This window comes from Pelophylax lessonae (genome assembly GCF_965119305.1).
Source record: "Pelophylax lessonae genome assembly, chromosome: 2".
Lineage (NCBI taxonomy): Eukaryota > Metazoa > Chordata > Amphibia > Anura > Ranidae > Pelophylax > Pelophylax lessonae.
This window is the reverse complement of record NC_138769.1, coordinates 493,046,539-493,071,728: the sequence shown is the minus strand read 5'-3', so window position 1 is coordinate 493,071,728 and position 25,190 is coordinate 493,046,539. Positions and strand designations below refer to the sequence as shown.

General features: G+C 45.3%; 1 protein-coding gene across 2 annotated transcripts in view; it reads right to left on the bottom strand.

Moving 5' to 3' along the window:
• Positions 1-7,258: 7,258 nt before the first annotated feature.
• Positions 7,259-25,190, bottom strand: part of DZIP1 (DAZ interacting zinc finger protein 1) — a 143,699-nt gene continuing 125,767 nt past the window's right edge. For both annotated transcript variants that reach the window (XM_082245315.1, XM_082245316.1), the window contains 4 exons: positions 13,914-14,128; positions 12,633-12,742; positions 9,617-9,782; positions 7,259-7,618 (listed from right to left, as the gene is read on the bottom strand). In XM_082245315.1, the coding sequence (XP_082101441.1) occupies positions 7,539-7,618; positions 9,617-9,782; positions 12,633-12,742; positions 13,914-14,128 (571 nt within the window). In that variant the 3' untranslated portion in view covers positions 7,259-7,538. The remainder of the gene's footprint in view (positions 7,619-9,616; positions 9,783-12,632; positions 12,743-13,913; positions 14,129-25,190) is intronic.

Genomic DNA, 25,190 nt, shown 5'->3' with positions numbered 1-25,190 from the left:
CAGCTCCTACCTCTCACAGTAATCCAGAGGAGGGGATCCCTCGTGCCGCAGGCTCTATTTCCTGGCTGCTTTCCTGGTACTTCTCTGGTCACAACTGCCAACCAACCCCTGTAGTGGGGTCCACCCACATTGTCCTAACTTAGCTTTAACACACGCCACAGGTCCCAGAAGATTGCCCGTCCATTCAGAATGCGCAGTGCAACTCGTGTCATAGTCCACACTAGAGATGCTGGCACCACGGGGAGAGGACGGAGAGAACCGAGGCTCCCCCATCACTGGTCCGTGGGACAGGTGAATATGTGTTTATTAAGAGTCAGCAGCTACATTTTTTGTAGCTGCTGACTCTTAATAAACACAAAAGCCAGTGGAACTTCCTTTAAGGCAAAGGTCTTGATACTTGCTTTTTCACTCCTTTGCATTGGTAAGAATATTTATTAACTGTTTCACCTACAGGTATTTTTTTTTTTATTTCACATTGCTATTTACAGTATTATGGTGGAGGTGACCTTGATATTTTAAGCAAACCTTGTTTTTTTATGGCAAGGCCCACTTTAAGCCCTGGTCCACACCAGTGTGGGTTTAAAAATTTCAAAGACGCAGATCAGTGTGATTTGCATCTCTGATTCCACTGTGGCTTACGACTTTATTTAACAGAAGCCTATGAAAGTCACAATGAAATAGAAAAAAGTAGTGCAGGAACCTTTTTTAAAGTTGCTGTGACGTTCCATTGTCGGCAATAGGATATGACTTGTCATGTAATTTGGAACTGGCAAATCGCATGGCGAACCACACCAGTGTGAACTGGTGAACTGTGAACCAGGGCTAAACAAGTGGATCTTTTCGTGAATTTTCTTGAACTTTACTAAATGTCTAAAGAAATTGTACACATGTGGAAATATGTGACTTTATCACTTTATTGAATGATCTTTTTACAAATATACATTTATAGTCACAATACCATAAAGAATAATGAATCAACCACCATTCAAGGCATGTTTACTTTAATGTAATTTTTTTATATTATATATATATATAAAATGTAATGTATACCACGTTCTTATGTTTTCAAAAATACTTTAAAACCAAAAGTTCAGATCTGGGTTAGAACCAGATTTAACACTGTCTTCTGTGTGCTACATAACACTGACTTAAGTCCCTGATGGAAAAAAAAAAAACGTAAGACTCAAAATACCAGTAACATAGCAAGGTTCACAGAGATTGTTCAATGTTTAAGAACAAAACATTTATTATTGAAAAGAGATTTTATTATTTTCATTTCTTATTAAATGTATTCTAATTATTAGGTTGAACTGATAGAACTTCTATAAATAAGTAGTTAAAAAAAAAACCAAAGGGTTATATATGCAGGCTGCCTTCAGGTGACTGGACACTGGCAAAAACCGTCCGCCCTTAGAAAATGGTCAAATAACTCCACCCACTCTGTGAGACTCCAATTTTTTGGGAGTAACAAAGACACAGAAGGGAGGGACCTGTGTCCTGCACTGTACACCAATATAAGGAATGTACAGGCAAGTCAAAATTCCTATTATCTTTATTGTACAGTTCAGGACATAGGACTTGTATTCATAGACCATTTGATATACCTATGCAATAAACTGGGGGAGGGGGCAACAGAACAGCCAACAGGCCCACAAGAAAACAAGGGTTAGAACCCTTGTTTTCTTGTGGGCCTGTTTGCAGTTCTGTTGCCAACAGAACAAATTAGGTAACAGCTTGTGACACCATGCAGTGGTGTGGTCCCATCAGCTCGGAATTGAACATCCACTTGTTAAAATCCAAAACTTATGAACAGAGGAGCCTTGCAAATCTGGGTTATAGATGATTGATGCTGCTGGAAAGCCCAAAAGACACCAACAGACCTGGTGAATTCAGCTCTAATAAAGGGAGGAACCCTTGCCTGAAGAGCCTGGTCTGGTTGGAAGAGGCCAAGGCTTGCCTGCCAGAAGTCAAGAGTATGTCTGTGTAACACATCCCTCTGGGCGAATCTGGCGCAATAAGGGTCACCAGAACCTTTTCTACCTCTGTTTATGCATATATCAGCATTAATGAAGTACAAAGAATCACAGGGCATCTACTGCAAAGGTCAGAGGATCCCTGGTCCTGGCTACAAATCTGTTATAGATTCAGTTTGATGTTGAATGCAGCTTTGACAGAGATCCTGGAAAATCTTAGGGTGCAGAGGGTGGCTTATAAAGCCTGTCTTTCATTTGTCCACTCTAGAAACATGGATGGCAGAGAGCTGGAATGCAAATTTCTGCCCAGTAAAGTATCAAACTTGTTTCTCCTGCGGCAGCTTGACTTCTGGTGTCAGATAGTTTATGAAGGCCATTGCTGTGGCATTGTCCAACTGTACCCTGACTGGGTGATCATGCAGAAGATGAGTCCAATGTTGTCGAGTGAATTTAATTGCTTTCAGTTACAGAGTGTTGATGGGGAGTCTCAACTCCACTGTGCACCAGGTCTGCTGGATAGTTACACCACTAAAAACACCTCTACAGCCTGTAAAGCTGGCATCTGTTGTCACTACCTTACAAGGCATGTGAAGAAATTACTTTCCTGACTCCAGGGCAGAGTTGGAGATCCATCATGACAGGAAGAGATTTGTCTGGCTGGAGAGACATATAGGAAGATCCAGGGAGTGTATATGATTGTTCTGTGATGTGATGTTGTTGAAATGACCTTCCCCCACCAGGTACAGCCCCCTCCCAAAAGCCAATCGTACAGTCGACGGTGGCGCCCCCTCCATCCCATCGCCAGCTCAGCACCCCAGACCGACCTGAAAAGGTGGTATGGCCACCTCATGGGGAAGGGTGGGGTAGGCAGATGAGGGGCGAAGTGTCTGCAAGGACCACCAAGAGAGGGGGGACGCTGCATGGGAAGGAAGAGAACTCGGGGGTCTGACTATCCCAGGGAGGGGCCCAGGTCCATCCCAAAACCGTCTAGGGGGAGAGGAGGGACAGCTACTTACTATACAAGGAACAGGGTGGGCACCGCTCCAGACAGAACTTCCTCTCCATCGAAATGGGGGGGCTGTTGTCCAGGAGGAACGCTGCGACTCAGGCCGAAGCCAGGTCATATGCGTCCTCGCGAGGCGTTTAACTCGCAGGCCAGCCCCCGTCCAGAGGGGCTATGTTGCGGCCGACCTAGCGCGGAGCTAAGGCCTGCACGCGCTCGCTGGCCAGACTGGGGTGACCACTGGATTTTAAAAAAAAAATATCCAGCCCCTCGCCCAGTCCAGCAGTTGATTGTAGATTCTCAGAGGAAAAATAGAAAAATCCATTAAAAAGGAAAAGATAACCAGGACCAAAGAACCCGGCAAGAAACTAGGTCCTTACTCCTGACTAGGCAGAAAAAAAACTGAGTGCCCATAGCTGAGAGTGGGAGTATACCCCCTGGGACTACCCATAGGCGTAGTCAAGTTTTTTTCTGCCTAGTGTCCTACTCCTGTAGGGGGCAGTAAACACAATGATTAAAAAGATCAGGAGCTGTGTCCGTCAGTGAACGATAGAGAAATAACAGATTTACTGGTAGGATCGCCAGGTGAAAATGAAGGAAAATATCCCAAAAAAAAACTAATGCAGCCACTACATCTAAAAATTGATGGGATGCAAATGAATAAATGTTTGTGTAAAACCGTTTTAAAGGACAACATATTGTCATTTCCTTATTAAAGCAGTGTGCTTGTGCCTTGATAGAGCAGACTGTGTCGACCTTGCCAAAGGTCACCAGCCTAGGCTCTCTGAAAATGCCTTAGCCTGCTTAAACTCTCCCTGTACTCTCAGATTACCTATGCTATATTATGCTTGATGTGATATGACATACTTTGATATTTTTACCTATTGTAAAATTGTATGTATTACTTGTATAATGACTGGTCTCAGCTTGAAAAAGACTTTGCTCCTCCCAAATTTTTCACTCAGCAGTACCCTATTGAAGATTTATACCCTAAAAAAAAGTGGGCTGTCCCTGTTGTGCATCCAGCCATTTCCTGTCTCAACAAGACCTTAACCCTACGTTCACACCAATGCATTTTTTAGTGAAGTTTGCAGAAGCGCACTACAGTCCATTTAACATGGTTTTAACATGGTGTACATGTTCATGTGCATTTTTGGAAAGATTCAGGGACTTTTTTTTCCTGCAGCAGATTGCATTTTGCCCACCCTGAGGATAAACGACTGGAAGCCCTTTTTTACAGCTCTGCTCTCCCTTGCAGGCCCTGTAATGTAACTTGCTGTTGTGACGATATCTATCTACACTGAACAAAATTATGAACGCAACACTTTTGTTTTTGCCCCCATTTTTCATGAGCTGAACTCAAAGATCTAAGACTTTTCTATGTACACAAAAGGCCTATTTCTCTCAAATATTGTTCACAAATCTGCCTAAATATCTGTTAGTGAGCACTTCTCCTTTGTCAAGATAATCCATCCACCTCACAGGTGTGGCATATCAAGATGCTGATTAGACAGCATGATTATTGCACAGGTGTGCCTTAGGCTGGCCACAATAAAGGGGCACTCTAAAATGTGCAGTTTTACTGTATTGAGGGGGGGGGGGGGGTCCAGGGGTGTCCAAAAAACAGTCAGTATCTGGTGTGACCACCATTTACCTCACGCAGTCCAACACACCTCCTTCCCTTAGAGTGGATCAGGTTGTTGATTGTGGCCTGTGGAATGTTGATCCACTCCTCCTCAATGGCTGTGTGAAGTTGCTGGATATTGGCAGGACCTGGAACATGCTGTCGTATACGCCGATCCAGAGCATCCCAAACATGCTCAATGGCTGACATGCCCAGTGAGTATGCTGGCCATGCAAGAACAGGGATGTTTTTAGCTTCCAGGAATTGTGTACAGATCCTTGCAACATGGGGCCGTGCATTATCATGCTGCAACATGGGGTGATGGTCGTGGATGAATGGCACAACAATGGGCCTCAGGATCTCATCACGGTATCTCTGTGCATTCAAAATTCCATCAATAAAATGCACCTGTGTTCGTTGTCCATAACATAGGCCTACCCATACCATAACCCCACCGTCACCATGGGCCACTTCATCCACAAAGTTGACATCAGCAAACTGCTTACCCACACAAGGCCATACACTCTGTATGCCATCTGCCTTGTACAGTTAAAACCGGGATTCATCCATGAAGAGAACACCTCTCCAAAGTGCCAGACACCATCGAATGTGAGCATTTGCTCACTCAAGTCGGTTCCGATGACGAACTGCAGTCAGGTCAAGACCCTGATGAGGACAACGAGCATGCAGATGAGCTTCCCTGAGATGGTTTCTGAGTCTGTGCAGAAATTCTTTGGTTATGCAAACCGATTGTTGCAGCAGCTGTCCGGGTGGCTGGTCTCAGACAATCTTGGAGGTGAAGATGCTGGATGTGGAGGTCCTGGGCTGGTGTGGTTACACGTGGTCTGCGGTTGTGAGGCCGGTTGGATGTACTGCCAAACTCTCTGAAACGCCATTGGAGACGGCTTATGGTAGAGAAATGAACATTCAATTTATGGGCAACAGCTCTGGTGGACATTCCTGCAGTCAGCATGCCAATTGCACGCTCCTCAAAAACTTGTGGCATCTGTGGCATTGTGCTGTGTGATAAAACTGCACATTTTAGAGTGGCCTTTTATTGTGTAATCATGCTGTCTAATCAGCATCTTGAAATGCCACACCTGTGAGGTGGATGGATTAGCTCGGCAAAGGAGAAGTGCTCACTAACACAGATTTAGGCAGATTTGTGAACAATATTTGAGAGAAATAGGCCTTTTGTGTACATAGAAAAAGTCTTAGATGTTTGAGTTCAGTGTTGCGTTTATAATTTTGTTCAGTGTAATAATCTCTAACTTTCTGGAGCCATGTTTTGGGATCCTGTTTCTACACTTACAGATGCCCTGCCCTACTGTGTTGATTACCTTGATTATCTGCCAAATATCCAGAATAGGCATTCATTCATTGCATATGCAAGAGACCCTTTGGCTTAAACGTTGGTCTGCAAAGCTTCAGTGCAAAAAGCATCTTGAGGATGCCTTTCACCTGGAGAATACATTGTCTGTGAATACCTGGACACCTATATCAAGAAAATCATGGGGAAAAGCAGTACCTTTTTGCCCATGTTAAAGAAGGCAAAAACTCAGACTAAATCCCCAGCTTTTGACACAAAAATTATTATTTTTTTTATTGTTTTTTAGGCTTACTAACCTGATATCTAGTTTAGCAGTATAACCTGGATCCACCAAGTCTGAAGGAAAGTCTACCTCACATTTGTGAGGATCTTTTGGTCTTAGCAGCTATCTGGCCAGTTTGCACTAGAGGATTCCAATGTAGACAAAATTGTTCCCCTATGAAACCTAGAAAGCACAGTAGAAGAGCGGCAATAGAAACAACTTTTCTAAAGCAACATCTTCACCTGAATGACAAGTGCAACCAGTTGGCAAAGTAACAGGTTCACTTAATAACAGGTAAATAAAGTGGACCCTCGCCCTCCTCATGAACTTCCCCCCTCTCAACCCCTCCTTCCCAACTCTACATAAATAGGGCAGTGTTTTTTAGTTACCTTTTAAGAAAAAAAAAAAAACGTGGCCCCACCCCTCCATGCACATCATTTGCCTAGACAAATAAAGTGCAAGCTGAATGCTGTGGGGGCACTTGATAGGAGGGAGGGGCCAGGAGCAGCAACAAGGGACCTGAGAAGAGGAGGATCCGAGCTGCCCTGTGCAAAACCAACTGCACAGAGGAGGTAAGTATAACATGTTTGTTTTTGTTTTTTTAAATGAGACTTTACAATCATTTTACGTTTCTGAGCAATACACTGGTTTTCTGGTCTGATGAACAACCTGCACATTTCAATAAACCTCAATGACATGACAGCAAGGGACAATTTTTCAACGTTGAGTAAACCCAAAAATCATACATATACCGACATGACTTAAAATGAATACAGTGCATTGCAAAAGAATATTATTATGGACCCTGTGGTGGTGACTGAAGTTAAGGTTTGCTACAAAAATCATAAACAGTAGAATCAAAATACTAGGTGTTTTTTTATTTTGAATGTCTGAAAACTGTATTTAATATTAACTATACAGCAGTGCAAAGATACACTTATTTCATAACAGAATCTATTTTAGAATATCTGCTCTGTGCTGGGTCATGTGGTATTTCAGCGACAGTTTTAATTTGAATACCTTGCTCTAGAGAAAAGTAATTGCAGCTGATAACAAGAGATTAAGTGCTTGTAGGAATACATTGTACCGTAGAAAAAAATAATTTTTAACATCATATAAAACATCTTCATAGAAAACACATAACACAATTAACACATAATAATGCGCAACACTCCATCTGCTACCACTGTTTAGGCCAATGGTACTCACAGAATCTTTGAAGTATAAAATAACATACAAACATAGAAATATACAAATGTAGACCTTGAAGATTTTTTTTAGGCAGTGCAAACTTTCAAGGCACTTGAGGATTATTATATTATATATTACTGATAAGTAAGACATTACTAGATATCAGAGGTGTCACTGATGTCGCTCACTGTCACTAAACTAACAACAGTGCTGGATGTATCAGCTTCACGGGCATCTGGAGAAGAGAAGGAAGTGACAGCAATTAATGTTACTGATCAGACAAATCTAAGCATTATATTGATGCTTTAACATAAGTGACTGACAAAAAAAACAGACCCAGTTGTTACAACAAAGTGCCATAGACAGTAGATGGATGTTTGAAGAAAAAAAAAAAAAATAGTACCCTTGCACAATGAGTATATACATATTCATAATGAAAGATACTAACTTGGGTAATTTTTTACTTCAGACTGTTTCAGATTCTTTGTGTAAAAAAAAAGATACTTTCATTTTGATATTTAACCCTTTATAGTGCTTCAATGAAGGTATTAGCAGGATTGCTTAAAGAACTTGTAGGGATGTATACTTTTATGACTTATTTTCTTTCTCCCAAATCTCACATATATGCCCAAAGTTTTTATAGACAATTGCAGCTTCTAAAGTACAATTTGTTTTTATTATTAATTAGGGTTAGTTTATATGAGCTTCACATGCTGAAGCAAATCAAAGACAGCATGCTAACAGGGGCTTTTGGGCAAAAAAATATTAATGTTTGAGATAAAATATATGGCCAAATGTTTGATGACACCTAACCAATATATCTATATATAAAAAAACTGGCATTAAAATGGAGTTGTCAGTCCCCTTTGTAGCCTTAAAAGCCTTTAATCTGTAGACCATTGAAACAGAGTAGATACAAAATTACCAAAGCTGAGTTAGGCCGGCCATAGACAGTGCAATTTTTTTTCTGCAAACACGGGTTGTAGGAAAGACATTTGCACGATTCTCCCATCAACAAAGACAGTGCTGACAAGGGAAGAAGGAGGCCGGCCATGTTGGGAAAAGACTAGCATTACTAGCAATGATCGCAATTGATTCCAGTAGGCTGATTGTACCCAAGTTGATTGATCGACATTCACCCTGCCCACACACGGGTTGAATTTTGGCCGGATCCTGCTGAACCAGATGAAATGTGAATGGTCTATGGCCGGCCCTGGACGAACTGCTGTATTTACACAGCAACTCCCTACGTTATCTTAAAGCAGGACTAAAGTTCCACTGTCACAAGCTCCAAGTAGGCAGGCTTTTTATTGCTGAATAGACATATGCAATGTTCTATGCACTTTATGTATACTTTTAGGATGTTTTTTTTGGGCCTGTGCAGCACATCCAGCATCCTCAAACCAGTTAAGCAAGCTTCTATGAAAAGACATTTAGGGTCCTTTCACACGAGCGCTCCGATCAGATCCTCCTGTCAGTTTTTTAGGCGGATCTGATCGGATGCTCCTTGCATCCCTGTGGGGCAGCGGATGTCAGTGGAGACACGTCCGCTGACACCCGCTGCCATCCGCATCCGATCCTGTTCGATCCTGTCCGTGAAATCTGGACGGATGGAAACCCTATTTTCTATCCGTCCAGGAGATCGGATCGGATGAGAGCGGACAGGCGGTCCGCTCTCATCTGATTTCCACATAGAGGTGCATGGGGCTCTGACACCTCCCTCTCTGTACACAGAGCGGAGAGGAAGCTGTCACCTTCCTGCTCAATGGGGATCTGTGTTTATGATCCCCTGCTGAGCAGCACGGATCCGCCTACGGAGGCGGACCGTGTGAAAGAGCCCTAAGGCTTCAATCACATAAGTGTATACTAGAAGCACAGTCACAGGTTCTCTGTAAGTCTTGTGAGAGGTGGAGAGACATGCTTCTGAAGCGGTCTTTACTACTCCTAATTGTGACTTTACTAAAACTGCTGCATAATGTCTTCAGAGCAGAGTATAGCAAGATGATCAAAATACAGAGAACTGTTCACTGTAGTTACTATGGGGGTTGAATCTACCAGTAACAGATTTGAAACCATGTGAAAACAAAGTTTATATATGTTAAAAATTAGTGAAGCCAATTTCTGTGAAGAATCAAAGTACACACAAAATAGAATGTGACTATCTTCATGAGTATACTAAAATATAATGAGAATGACTCTGAGAATAAGTACGTTTATTTATTTTAGTAAATACCTGCTTTGTACAGTTTAGTAACACCACCAGCATTTTTAGCAGAAGCCGTTTGAAACTCCTTTCTGTGAACTGTGGCCTCCTGGCGTTTTTGTACAGACCGTGGCACTTCATAAGGTTCCTCCTCCAAAGAAGAACTGTCTATTTCAGTGTCATCAAGGTCAGTAAGCTAACAAGAAAAGATATCCATTTAAAAAAAAAATTCACTTTGAAACCTAGGTCACAAGGGTATGTTTAGAAAGCAGTTAATGTGACTTTCACCAAATATTCAATGCAGGTAATTCTTCTTGGTGTTTTAAACGACAATGAATACAGCTGCAGTGCATTTTTGGTGAAAATCACATTCATTCCATTTTTTACAAACCCAATTCCAAAAAAAGTTGGGACACTGTATAAATTGTGAGTAAAAAAGGAATGGACTAATTTACAAATCTCATAAACTTATATTTTATTCACAATATAATATAGATAACATATCAAATGTTGAAAGTGAGACATTTTGAAATGTCATGCCAAATATTGGCTCATTTTGGATTTCATGAGAGCTTCACATTCCAAAAAAGTTGGGACAGGTAGCAATAAGAGGCCGGAAAAATTAAATGTACATATAAGGAACAGCTGGAGGACCAATTTGCAACTTATTAGGTCAATTGGCAACATGATTGGGTATAAAAAGAGCCTCTCAGAGTGGCAGTGTCTCTCCGAAGTAAAGATGGGCAGAGGATCACCAATTCCCCCAATGCTAAGGTGAAAAATAGTGGAGCAATATCAGAAAGGAGTTTCTCAGAGAAAAATTGCAGAGTTTGAAGTTATCATCATCTACAGTGCATAATATCATCCAAAGATTCAGAGAATCTGGAACAATCTCTGTGCATAAGGGTCAAGGCCGGAAAACCACTGGATGCCCGTGATCTTCGGGCCCTTAGACGGCACTGCATGACATATAGGAATGCTACTGTAATGGAAATCACAACATGGGCTCAGGAATAATTCCAGAAAACATTGTCGGTGAACACAATCCACCGTGACATTCGCTGTTGCCGGCTAAAACTCTATAGGCCAAAAAAGAAGCCATATCTAAACATGATCCAGAAGCGCAGGCGTTTTCTCTGGGCCAAGGCTCATTTAAAATGGACTGTGGCAAAGTGGAAAACTATTCTGTGGTCAGATGAATCAAAATTTGACGTTCTTTTTGGAAAACTGGGACGCCATGTCATCCAGACTAAAGAGGACAAGGACAACCCAAGTTGTTATCAGCGCTCAGGTCAGAAGCCTGCATCTCTGATGGTATAGGGTTGCATGAGTGCGTGTGGCATGGGCAGCTTACACATCTGGAAAGGCACCATCAAGGCTGAAAGGTATATCCAAGTTCTAGAAAAACATATGATCCCATCCAGGCGTCGTCTCTTTCAGGGAAGACCTTGCATTTTCCAACATGACAATGCCAGACCACATACTGCATCAATTACACCATCATGGCTGCTTAGAAGGATCCGGGTACTGAAATGGCCAGCCTGCAGTCCAGATCTTTCACTCATAGAAAACATTTGGCGCATCATAAAGAGGAAGATGCAACAAAGAAGACCTAAGACAGTTGAGCAACTAGAAGCCTGTATTAGGGTCCTTTCACACGGAGCGGCCCGTTTTTTGATCCGCTTCGGCACTTTTTTTTTTTTTTATGGACACGGATGATACTTGTGTCATCCAGTCCATATGTCCGTTCATCATCCCATCCGTTTGCGGATGATAAATGGAGATAATGTATGTCAATGCGATTGCGGATATCAGCGGATGATACCGCTGACATCTGTTTTTGCGTCCGTTCCGTTTTTTTAAACGGAAGAAAAATAGGGTTCTCTTCCGTTCCAAAAAACGGAACTGATAGGAAAGGATGCAAATCGGATGTCAGCGGATGGTCACCCGCTGACATCCGTAATCCCATTGACATGCATTATGTCCGTTTTTCATCCACAAAAAAAATGGGATGAAAAACCGACATACGGGGACCGCCCGTGTGAAAGGACCCTTAGACAAGAATGGGAAAACATTCCTATTCCTAAACTTGAGAAACTTGTCTCCTCAGTCCCCAGACATTTGCAGACTGTTATAAAAAGAAGAGGGGGTGCCACACAGTGGTAAACATGGCCTTGTCCCAACTTTTTTGAGATATGTTGATGCCATGAAATTTAAAATCAACTTATTTTTCCCTTCAAATTATACATTTTCTCAGTTTAAACATTTGATATGTCATCTATGTTGTATTCTGAATAAAATATTGAAATTTGAAACTTCACATCATTGCATTCTGTTTTTATTCACAATTTGTAGTGTCCCAACTTTTTGGGAATCGGGTTTGTATATATTCCACATAAAGTACACTATTACAACCAACACTTACACTTTATATCTGTGTCATTAGTTGTGCCTCACCATACAAGTGTTGAATGTGTTCTTTGCAAAATTACTCCACTCAAGAAAAATACTAGTACATGAAGCGTATAGCAGAGAGATCAAAGACAAAATCAAAGCAAAACTGACATTACTGTTTCAGATACCAGGCTTTTTAGAACTCTCTGCAACAAACAGTAATATTCAAGAACATTTAAATGCTATATTTAGGAATTATTTGACCAAATAAACAAAACATATGCTTGATAAATGTAACACATACATACACACACACACACACACACACACACAAAACACCCTTACAGAACAGAAAGATTTTTATATTTTATATTCCTGCTAACCTAAATAAAGCATGTATCTGTTTTTCACTGCCATCTGTCTGGGAGTAAAGCAGTTATCACATGACCGAGAACAAGGCAGATAGCTCTGATCCTGCAGCTATGGCCTGTTTAATGACAGCATCATTACAAAGCTTAGGGGTATACACTTGAATGTCCTTAAAAATCCCAAACACATAATGCTTTTTATTAGAGGTATAGATATGTTTTCAAGAAGTATATCTTGGCAGTCATTAAGTGGCAAAATGCGCAATGAGTAAAAAATTGTCTACCTTTAACTCCATAACTGGGTCTTTTTTCACAAATGCCTGGGGTACATCACCACGTGGTTTAAGATCAGCAGAATCTGTTGAATGCAGGCCTGGTTCTTTTACATATGTTGCTAAAATATATTAGAAATATTTTTAAGTTTACGTGAAGCTTATTAACAAAATACAGATAAGCAAGAGAAGATTTTAATAGCAAGAATGCCAGAGTCTCAGAAAAAAATTATATATATATAATTATATATTATAAATACAAAGAAGAAGCAGGGATAGAGTATTTATTTTATTGTTATTAAAGTGATTATAAAGCTTAACATTTTTTAATTAAAATAATAAACATGTCCTACTTGGCTGCTCTGTACAATGCTTTTGCACAGAGCAGCCCCGATCCTCCTCTTCTGGGGTCCCCCGCTGGCTAATGGCTCCCACAGCTCTTAGTCAGGCCTGTAAGACAGGGGGGAGTGGAGAAGAGCTGCTGCAAACATGCACAGTGCTGGATGGAGATCGGGCTCAGGTAAGTATTTGGGAGGAGCTACTATTAAAAGGTTTTTAGCTTAATGCAGAGAATGCATTAGGGTAAAAAAAAAACATTTATGTTCATAACCACTTTAAAAATAAAAAAAATTAACTGTTAAAAGATTATAGCGCCCAACATATAAATGAACTGCTGAGTGCTGTTGGCATTAATAAAAAGTTTAAGAATCCTGGTCATTCTAAGGGTTTCCCTTTCCAAAGGGAAGCCCAAGACTGAAACTGAAGCTGATGGCTGACCATAGAGAAGAGGCAGGAACAGAAGTTTCCCGGTCATCTCTAAAGGCTTTTGAAGCTTTTAAAAGCATCACCTATGGAGATTTTTAAATACCGTAATTTGTTGTCATTCCATATTGACATATTAGGTATCTATTTAATCAGCGTGATATCATCTTTTAAATTTTACTAAACAATTGGGTATTTTATTGTGATTTTATGTAAAATTCAATAAAGTGCATTTTTTCCAAAAACATTTGTGTTTGAAAACGCAAATATCTAGTGACATAAAATTTTGCAACAATTAACATTTTTTTCTCCCAGGCCTCTGCTTTGAGAAAATATATAATGTTTGGGGGTTCTAACTAATTACTGCATCTATTAAAAAAAAATGTAGATTATTACATGCATGTGAGAAGTGTCTGAATTAATAACCACTAGCTGCCCAAGCCAATTCTGAGTATTTATTAACATTATGCAGCCAGTGGAGAATTTATAGTGTCAGCTGGATTACCTACTAATGGTATTATTATTTCTTACCTCTAGCTGGTTTGGGTGGAGCTTGAAATAGTCCATTGCTTCTACAAGCGGGCTGAGGCTTAACTTCTTCCAACAAACTCCCATCTGATTCACTTTCATTGGCCACAAACCCAAAATTGCTTTTACTATTAGTTCTCAAAGAGTCAGGATTTTTGTAAAATGGCAAAGGTATGTCGTTAGATTCAGACTCATCATTGGAACTGAATGGAGATGTTCTGAAATTACATATTACAGGATAATGTTAAAATTGAAGCATATGCTAGAACAAGCGAAAGTAAAAATGTTTATTCAAAATCTTGCCCAAATGCACTTCCAGCTTAAATCAGCTAAATATATTGTAGATGCAGCAAAACAAAAATTGAATTTTTATACTCACCATAAAATCCTTTTCAGGAAGTCTTCACCTTTGGATTATACTGCCGCCTACAGTTGAAATGGACACGGGAAAACAAATCTGTAGGCTATCCCAGGATACCCCCTTCCACTTGCAAATGTGTGCTAACTAAACCCCTGTTTTTAATGCATACTGTTAGACAGGTTAATTTGGTTGGAAAGCAAATTGGTTGGTGAATTGAGCTGGGATTTTTTTCTGTTTTTGTCTCGCATGCTTTGCCCTTCCATGTGCTCTTTGCTATGAAGGCCAGTTTAGGTGGGGGCAGGGGCCATTTTGTTTGTTGCTGAACCACTGTCTGTCTGATCCATCTGGAAATGGTAGCAGAAGAAGCGAACAACCCTTTGTGAGGTCTATCCGTGAAAGCAAATAGAGAGTCTGACTTCCTAAAAGACTCCGTAGCTGCCAGGTACACCCCAATTGCCCAGACCACATTCAAGACATGCAAGGCAATTTCCTTCAGATGTTTAGGCCTGGGACACAGGGAAGGCAACACAATGTCTTCATTCAAATGACAGTCAGAGACCACCTTAGGAAGGAATAACGGCAAAGCACCACCTTATCCTTGTGAAGCACCATAAGGTGAACGGCAGCATAACACCATCAGTTCCGACACCCTGCATGCAGAGGTGATAGCCACCAAAGAAAGCCACCTTCTGGGGCAACTAAAGCAGGCAAACCTCCAGGATATTTTTAAAGAGAAGCTTCAGTAGAGCTGAAAGCAACACATTAAGATTCCAGGGCGGCAACGGAGCCTGCACCGAAGGAACCACCCTGAAGGAAAGGTAGGCACCAGGGAGAGTGTGGCCAAGGGTCGTTGGAAAAAAAAACCACCAAAACCCTATAAGATTTTTTGGTACTCAAGGCCAAGTTTTGTTCAACCCCCCGTTGAAGGAAGGTTAAGATCCGATCCACCGAGAAGGAGCGAGGATGAACCCCAAGGGACTCACACCACGCAATGTACGTCTTTCACGTAATATGGTAGATCTTCCTAGAGGCACGCTTTTAAAAGCGTAGAAATCCCAGATTCAAACAAACCTCCACCCTTTAGCACCTGGCATTCAACAGCCAAGCCGTTAAAGCCAGCGACTATAAAGCAGGATGAAAGATTGGTCCTTGGGACAGCAGATCCTACCTGAGAGGAAGTCCCCATAGATAACCAGGATTGGCATATCCAGACTGGCGAGGCTAGTCTGGAGCCACTAGAATGACCGGAATCCCTTCTGCCTGAATCCTGCACAGGAGTCCTGGCAGAAGTTTGAGAGGGTTGGAATGAATCAGTCAGCCCACCTTAGAATGCCGGCTAAACACCGAGCCGCCAGGACACTTCTTATGCCCCCTTGGTGATGGACATAGACTACGGCCGTGGCATTGTCTGAATGAATTCGTACCAGCAGACACCCCTGAAGACAATTGTCCAATGAGCCAGACAAAGTCTGATCACTCTGAATTCCAGTACATTAATCGTCAGTCTGGGCTCTCCCAGAGTCCAGACCCCCTGAGCACATCTGTGCTGAAGACGCCTCCTCACCTGGACCGTGGAGACGACCATCCTGTACAAGAGGAGAAGGATTTTCCCTGTCGAAGTGCCAGAGAGTGAAGCCACCTCTAGAGACTGTGGCTCCTTGACCCATTTTACCAGAATCTATTTAGCAGAAATCTTGTGTGGAACTGTGCAAACAAACCGCCTCGAGGGTGGACACCATCAGTCCCAGCACGCGCATGCAAGCCTGGAGGGATGACAGTCTGCTGAAAAAAAGAAGCTGAATTGCCTCCTGCAATGATTGGAGTTTTTCCCGAGGAAGGCTGAGACCGAGTCCAGAGTCAGAGCCAGATAGGCCATTTTTTTGTGGACAGAACCAAAGCAGACTCCTGAATTTCCAGCATCCCACCGAACTCCCTCAGAGTTCACAGAGAAATCTCCAGTAGTCCATCAGAGCATTGGGAGACTCCACTTGCAGAAGATGATCGTCCAGGTACCCCAGTACTGCGATCCCCTGCTGACTCAAACAATGCCTGCACCGAGGCCAACACTCCTGTGAAGACCCGAGGTGAGAAGGTGAGACCAAAAGTCAGCGCCACAAACTGATAATGCTCCTCATCCACGACAAAACGGAGGTAGCGTCGGTGACCAGCACATAGTAGAATGTGCAGGTCAGCGTCCCTGATGTCGGGAAGAAGAAAAAAAAAAAACGAGAAGAAATCCCCCTGATGTAGGGACACCACTACCATGAGAATGGACTCCATGCGAAACTTCTGTACTCGCACAAAGCAGCTTAGCGCCTTGAGGTCCAGATTTGGACGTACCTTGCCTTCCTTCCTGGGGACTGTAAAGAGGTTTGAGTGAAAAAACCCTTGAAAATGTTCCGAAGTCGGACCCGGAACAATCACCCCTTGAAATAACAAGTCTTGCACTGCCCCAAAGAGACCCCATAAGTGATCTGGGGAAAAGTGCAGGTTGGAAGGGAAAAAACCTTTCTGAAGATCAAGACCGAACTCTATCTCGTAGCCTGACCGAATAACTTTGTGGACCCACTTGTCCTGTACCAGGGAGGTCCATCGAACCGGAAGCCAGCGAAGATGTCCCCCCACCCCAGATACAGGTGAGGGCACCCTTTCATGCAGAGGCAGCCTTGTCCGCAGGTCTGGAAGAGCCCTGACTTTTGATCCCTTGTCTTGAGATCCTGGGAGATGAAGAGGCCACCTAGGAGCCGAAGAGAATGGCCCACGTCTACGACGGGACTCCTTGCCCTTGGTAGCCTGCGGAAGAAGAGTACTCTTTCCCCTGTGAGACCCTTAATGATGTCATCCAAGGAAGCTCCAAATAGGCGATCCCCTACAAGAGGGAGATCAGATAAGGCCTTCTTAGAAGTCTAGTCTGCAGACCAGCATTTCAGCCAGACAATACACCGAAGGACCACTGCTGATACAGACATCCCAGAAATCAAAGGAGCTGCATCCAAAGAGGCATCACAGACAAACTGTAGCCCCTGGACCAACCGGTCCGCCAGCTCCGCAAAGACAGGGAGAAGCTATTCTCCCTATAGGTCCTGGCGTATAAGCTTAGCCCACTCAATCAGAGTTCACGACACCAGGGCAATAGTAATTACTGGCCTAATTGCCAAACCAGCCCTCTTATTAGCTGGACCTGTAAAGGTCAGGGACTCCTCAACCAGGATGAAGGTAACTCAATTTGACCTTGAAACCGGCGAGTCTACTACCGGTGGGACCGTCCACCTTTTACGCAGTAAATCCTCATGAGGATACTGCAAGAAAAAAATGCCTAGCAACCACTGCGTTTTGGACAACCCCACTGTTTGTGACAATGTTATCAAGGTAAGCGGAAAGAGGAACACCCTCACCGCTTTGGAGGGCCTGTGGGTGCCAAAAGGAACCGGTGCCTCTGACGAGGCATCAGCCGCAACCTCCATTTTTAAAGTTTCACGCACTGACACAAACAGTGCATCCACCAGCGCCTATTTAAGCGCGGCTAGAGGAGCAGAGGAATCATCCTCACTAACTGAGTACTCAAGAAAAGAAAGACACTGCTCCAGGTGTATATTGTGTGGTGATTGCCAGGAGATAGGATATCCAATAGAGTGCTGGCCCCGGCCCGCCTCCGTGGAAACACTTGTAGGAAAAGAATTAGCCGCACATCCAGGGATTCCAATAGGTTTCAAATACTTTTATTTCGAAAAAGTTGCAAGTGATGACACCAAAGACACCAGCATAAAGTCTCGTAGACGCGTTTCACACATACATCTTGTGCTTAATCATTACAATGACTGTAGCTGACTATAGATCTTAAATAGTCTTAATAGATTTAAGATCTATAGTCAGCTACAGTCATTGTAATGATTAAGCACAAGATGTATGTGTGAAACGCGTCTACGAGACTTTATGCTGGTGTCTTTGGTGTTATCACTTGCAACTTTTTGAAAATAAAAGGTATTTGAAACCTATTGGAATCCCTGGATGTGCGGCTAATTCTTTTCCTACAACTGAGTACTCAAGGTTCGTGGACGCAGACCCAGTAGTGTCGCTATATACTGAGCTCACCCTGAAAACATAACAATCAGGGGAGGCCACCGACTGCGATCCCGCAAAGGGGATACTGGACAAGGGTCCAAAAATGGACCACCTATTGATTCCCGCAAAAAACAAGGGGGTCGCCCTCCATAGAGGACATAATAGGACGAAGCCCTCTTAAAAGGGGGCTGCCTGCCGTGACGTGGACATGCAGGCAGGGTACCCTCGCTAAAACAAGGCAGGTGCCCCACAAAATAATGGCGGCTACTGTCATTAAAAATGAAGTGCCCCCACAGCGCTACCCATCCAAGGGAGGTGCCAAGCTGACCATATGGCCCAGCAGGCCACAAGCCGCGGCCTAATTTTTGTGGAGGCCCAGCCGCAATTGGTTGGATCCTCAGCCCAGCAGGTGCCCAAAGGAAGAGTGGGGGCTTCAGCTACATGCACAGGGGCCGCGTGGCCTGGTAGGCGGCCTAGGCCAAGCAGCGGCCTAAATTTTTGAGGGCGTACGGCCGCTAGAACCTGAGCCCCAGCGAAGCCGACTGCCCAGGGGCAGTGGAGGGGAAGGTGGATGCCCAAATGGGAGGCAGTGGCTTCAGCCATCCTTACAGGGGCCACCCCACATAGGTTCCGGCGAGTAGGCTGCAAAACCACGTCATAAATTTGTGGCCGAATCTGGCTGCGTGGGGCGCATACCTGCGGATGGTAAAAACACCCACTCCCCCAGCCCAACAACCACCGCAGGGAGCCCAGAAGACATCCCTGCCCCAGTTACCAACCCCCAGGATGGCAGAGAACCCTGCTCAACCCCACTGTTGCACACCAGGAAAACCCGGTCAGCAGCAACTCCAACCAGCTCCCCTTAAGAGCATGTGGTAAAGGGGCTGGGGGGAAGGGAGGGGAACTTAGGGGTTTGACAATACCAGGGAAGGGCCCACGTCCAACCCAAAACCCTCGAGGGGTAGTGGGGGGACAGCTACTTACCACACCAGGAACAGAGTGGGCACCGCCCTGGACAGGACACCACTCCATCGTAATGTGGGTGCTGTCCGGCAGAAAGAAACGCTGCGACTCAGGCTGAAGCCAGTTCGTATGAGTCCTAGCAAGACGTTTAACTTGCAGGCCATGGGGCTATGTCGCGGCCCACTAGCGCAGAGCTGCGGTCTGTACGCAATTGCTGGCTGGACTTGGGGGACCCTAAGGATCTATATTATCCAGTTTGTCGCCGAGTCCGGCACTTGATTGTAGTTCTCACAGGAAAAAAAAATAGAATTTTTGTAAGAACTTACCGTAAAATTATTTTCTCTGAGTCCTCTGACAGACGCAGCCCTTCCAAGTTTCATCATAATTGGGTAATGGCGCCCTCTGCAGGAGCAGGCTATGTAGTGAAACTTCATTAAAAAAAACTTTCACTAGACACACCTTTAGGGACTGTCCCATCAGACATTACCCCTAGACACATAGAGCTTACTAATCAGTTTCGTAGCAAGCAGTACAAGAAGACAACCAACCCCAAAATAGAGGGGCGGGGGCTGCGTCTGTCACAGGACTAAGAGAAAAGAATTTTACGGTAAGTTCTTACAAAAATTCTATTTTCTCTTACGTCCTCTGACAGACGCAGTCCTTCCAAGTTTGATCACAATTGGGATGTCCCAAAGCAGTGCAGGTGTGAGGGGTGGGAAGAAACGCAACCAACAAAGCGGCAACATGTCAACAAGGCCATAAGAAAACGTAGCCAACAGGGCAACAGAAGCTCAACCAACAGGAGCTAACCCCAGAACAAAAATTCACCAAGAATAGAAAAGCATGTCTCTTCAACAAACCGCAGCATGTAAAACTTGCGGCCAAAGGAAGCTTCCGAGGATGCCATCACGTCAATCTTGTAGAATTTTGCACCGATGACCAGGTTGCCGCTTTGCACACCTGAGCCACAGAAGTTCGATAGCAAAAAGCCCAAGAGGCACCCATAGCTCTAGTAGAATGTGCCCTCACAGGGAAAGGAGGCACCTGACCCTTTTGTGAATAGGCCTAAACAATAGCCTGTCTGATCCATTTGGAAATGGTAGCAGCGGACACAGCCGAACCCTTCTGAGGTCCCTCAAGAAGGACAAACAGAGAATCAGACTTCCGAAAAGATCCCGTGGCCGACAGGTAAACCCTGATCGCCCGAACCACATCCAATGAATGCAAAGCAAATTCCTTGGGATGCTTGGGCTTCAAACAAAGCATAGGCAACATGATATCCTCATTGAGGTGGAAGGCAGACACCACCTTAGGGAGAAAAGACTGGTTGGGTCGCAGAACAACCTTATCCCTATGAACGACCAGATAAGGCGAACGGCAGGAGAGAGCTGCCAATTCAGACACTCTGCATGCAGAGGTGATAGCCACCAGAAAAACAACCTTCTTGGACAACAAAGGCAGAGAGAAGTCTCTGATATTTTCAAAGGGAGGTCGTTGCAAAACGGACAAAACCATATTCAAATCCCACGGAGGCAAAGGAGCCCTCCGCGGAGGAACCAGATGATGCACCCCTTGAATAAAGGTGTGAATCAGGGAACTAGTCGCCAAGGGACGCTGGAAGAAAATGGGCAAGGCCGACACCTGACCTTTAATCGTGCCCAACGCCAACACCCTCGCCACCGAAAAGGAGCGGGGATGCAACCCTTTTGACTCACACCATGCAATGAACGCCTTCCAGGTACGATGATAAATCTTCCTGGAGGTAGCCTTCCGAGCATCGAAGAGACCTCTGTCTCTCAACACCTGGCGTTCAACCGCCAAGCCATTAAATCCAGAGACTGTAAGCAGGATGGAAGATCGGCCCTTTGAAGCAGCAGATCTTCTCTTCGCCAAGGAGGCTCGACGACCATTTTTACGAGGTCTGTGTACCAAGACCGACGAGGCCAGTCCGGGGCCACCAGAATCACCTGCCCCTGTTCCAATGCCAACCTGCGGAGGAACCTGGACAACAGTTGAATCGGGGGGAAAGGCATAAATCAGCCGATACCGGTGCCATGGCACCACCAACGCGTCCGTGGCATCGGCCAGAGGATCTCCAGCCCTGGCCACGAACCTGTCCTCCTTTTTGTTGAGACGAGATGCAAACAGATCCACATCCGGAGTCCCCTACCGGGCACACAGGAGACTAAACACCTCCGGATGCAGGGACCATTCCCCCTGACGAAAGGACTGACTACTGAGATAGTCCGCCTGCCAGTTCTCCACTTCAGAATGTGAACAGCAGAGATAGCCTCGACCCAAATCAGAATCTCGGCCACCTCCTTGGCCGCCCGGGCACTCCTGGTGCCCCCTTGGTGATGGATGTAAGCCACAGCCGTGGCATTGCCGGTTTGAACCCGAACCAGGCAATGCAGAAAGGACTTGCCCTGGTTCAGAATGGGTGACAGAAGCCACCATGATAGCTCCAACCTCGTGAGACGGCTTAGACATATCATCCTGTCCAAAGACTGTGGATCCTTGTTCCATTTGGCAAGGATCTCTGCTTGTAGAGGCCTTGTGTTAAACTGGGCAAACAGGATCGCCTCGAAAGCCAACACCATCAGCCCCAGGGACCTCATGAAGTTCCGCAGGGAGGAGAGATCGTTGTCCTTGAGGGACCTAATCTTGCCCTGCAAAGTCTGAATTTATTCCTCTGGGAGTAAAACTTTCACTTGGGCGGAGTGCAGGACCATGCCCAGGTAGCTGAGATGGACTGATGGAAGTTGATGGTCCAACCGAACTCCTGGAGCGTCTGAACAGATCGTCGGACAGAGTGGCGCACAGACTCGCCCTCAACAAGAGATCGTCCAGATAACCGAGGACCGCAATCCTCCTCTTGCGCAGCAGAGCCAGCACCGGGGCCAAAACCTTGGTGCGACCCTGGGAGCAGAAACCAGACCAAAGTGTTATGCCACAAATTGAAAATGTTCCTCTGCCACTGCGAAGCAGAGATACCACTGATGACCTTCGTAGATAGGGATGTGCAGATACGCATCCTTTAAGTCGATGGAGGCCAGAAAATCTCCTTGACTTAAAGTCGCCACCACTGACCGGATGGATTTCATCCGGAACTTCTGCACCCACACAAAGCGGTTCAGAGATTTGAGGTCCAGAATCGGACGTACCTTGCCCTCCTTCCTGGGCACCGTGAACAGGTTTGAATAAAACCCGCAAAATCTGTCTTGCTGTGGAACCGGGACAATAACGCCGTGAGCAAGAAGATCCTGCACTGCCCCCTTGAGATCCGTTAAACGATCCGGAGACAGATGGAGTTTTGATGGAAAGAACCTATCTGCTGAACGAGATCGAAATTCGATCATGTACCAAGAACATATCAGTTTGTGAACCCATTTGTCCTGAATCAGGGATGTCCAGGGTTCCCGAAAGTAATGCAGACGTCCCCCCACCCCTGAAATGGGTGAGGGAATCCCTTCACGCGGAAGAAGACTGGGGCGCGGCACCGGACTGACCGGCCTTGGGCTTACCTGACCAAGACTTATTATCGCTGGAGGCTTTGAAGGATTTGCCTTTTTCCTGCGCCCCTGAGGCAAGAAAAAGCCCCCGGTGAGCCTTGAAGGAAGGACCCCTCTTACCCCCTGTGAGACCCTTGACCATCTCATCCAAGGAGTCCCCAAAAAGACGTTCCCCCAAATAGGGGATATCAGACACAGTCTTCTTAGAGGCATGGTCTGCCAACCAGCTCTTAAGCCACACCATGCGGTGGAGTGCAATCCCCACCGCAGAAAGTTGTGTGACCAGGGGAGCTTCGTCCAGGGGCGCATCACACAGATACACCATTTGGTCCATGAGCTTAATGAGGCTCTGGGGGACCGACTCAGCCAGCAAGTTGCTCTTAAGCACCTTGATCCATTCCGTAACCGTCTGAGAAACCAGCACGGAAGCAAACACAGGCTTGAGGAGCGAGCCCGCCACCAAGTACATGTGCCAGGAAAGTGACTCCACACGCCTGTCCATCAGGTCTTTAAACACCGGGGAGTCCTCCACGGGCACCACTGTGGATTTATTTAACCTGTAAACAGTGTGGTCCACCCTAGGGGACACTGTCCAGCGATTGGAAACTGGGACCGCCGCAAAAGGGTAGCGGTGTTAAAAACGCTGAGGCACCACCAGAACCTGCTTAATGCGTCGCCACTGTTCGTTCACGATATCGTGAAACTACATGGGACAGGGGAAAACCTGACCCGACTTCTGGGCTTTGCGTGAGCCGAAGACAACCCACTTTCCTGATTGGGTGGGCTCCCTGACGGAGCAAACAAGTGCTTCAACCAAAGAGCGTTCCCGCGCTTCAGCGGAGGAGGACTCATCCTCCTCGCCGTCAGAGTGTGAGGACAGGGATCCCTCAGGGAGGGCAGTGTCCATGGCAACCACATCAGGCTCTGAATCAGACGACAGAGGGCATCGGCCTTTTTTGAATCAGGACTTGTGACATGACAAGATCAACTTTGGAAGCCAAAGCTTCAATGGTAGCAGATAAAGATACTAGGGAAGGTGACCTGGAGGTCCCAGATGTATACACCAGATCAGTGGGGAAATTGTCATTCTGGGACTCCATTTTGGCAATGATATAAAAAAGGAAAGCTGGCCCTTTAAATCTGCGATGGCGGTCCACACCGCGATCCCGCTGGAGTCCCCCTTTAATAAGTATATAAACTGATCAAAGCAAATGTGCCTGAGGAAATGCCCCAAAAGACCAAAAAACCCCCTTACTGTGCCTGAGAGAGAAGGACAAACCGCTCTCCACGCTTCTCTGCAGCAAGTGAAAATGGCAGGAGGAAGTGACCTAACATCACTAGAGGCCGAAGAGCCCTGAGCCACACAAACATGGTGCCAATAGAAAGTATAGGGGAAGCACAGGGAAAATGGCTGCCGCCCTCACTATGCGGTTTGCCCACATCCAAGATGTCGCATGGAAGCCAACGCCAAAAGCACACAGCAAGGCAAAAATGGCTGCTGCCCACACCTAAGACGGTGGACGAAAATGCCACAAGCAATCAGGAGCCCAGGGACCCTGACCACCGTGGAAATCCACCACTGGACACCCCCAGGACAAGGTAGGAGCCATACACCCCCCCCCCCAAAGCAGTGGACACCGTTAGAGCACCCCCATATGGAGCAGGGAGGCAGGATCCATCCTGACCAGCCAGGGGGATATCACAGAGCCTGCAGCTCTGACATCCCCAGGAGCAGGCCAACATCACCGCCCTCACAGGACTGTCCCAGGGACACGGTGGGTAGCATCACTCACCATACCATGGACTGCGGGCTACGCTCTGATACAGCTCGCCTCCCACCCTGAGTGGGGGTGCTGTCAGGCAAGAAGGGATGCTGCAACTCAGGGCGTTCCAGGATGATTGCATCCTGACGAAGATGCTCTCCGCAGGCTCATCCCCATCCGTCGGGGCACCGTCGTGGCGAGCCCTGGGCGGACCACAACCTGCGCACGCTCGTAGGCCAGGCTGGGGTACCATAAGGATCTAGATTATCCAGTGCGAAGCCCAGCCCGGCTGTCGCTTGTAGTTCACCAGGAGGATCCCCCTGACACTAGCTAGCGATAGTGAGTGAAGAAAAAAAAAAATAAACATTGAGACTGGAGTCCCAGCAGGGAAACCTAGGTCCTACTCCTAAGCTAGGCAGCAAGAATCTGATTAGTAAGCTCTATGTGTCTAGGGGGTAATGTCTGAAGGGACAGCCCCTAAAGGTGTTTCTAGTGAAAGTTTTTTTAATGAAGTTTCACTACCTAGCCTGCTCCTGCAGAGGGCGCATTACCTAATTGTGATGAAACTTGGAAGGGCTGCGTCTGTCAGAGGACGTAAGAAAATTACATTTAAAATGAA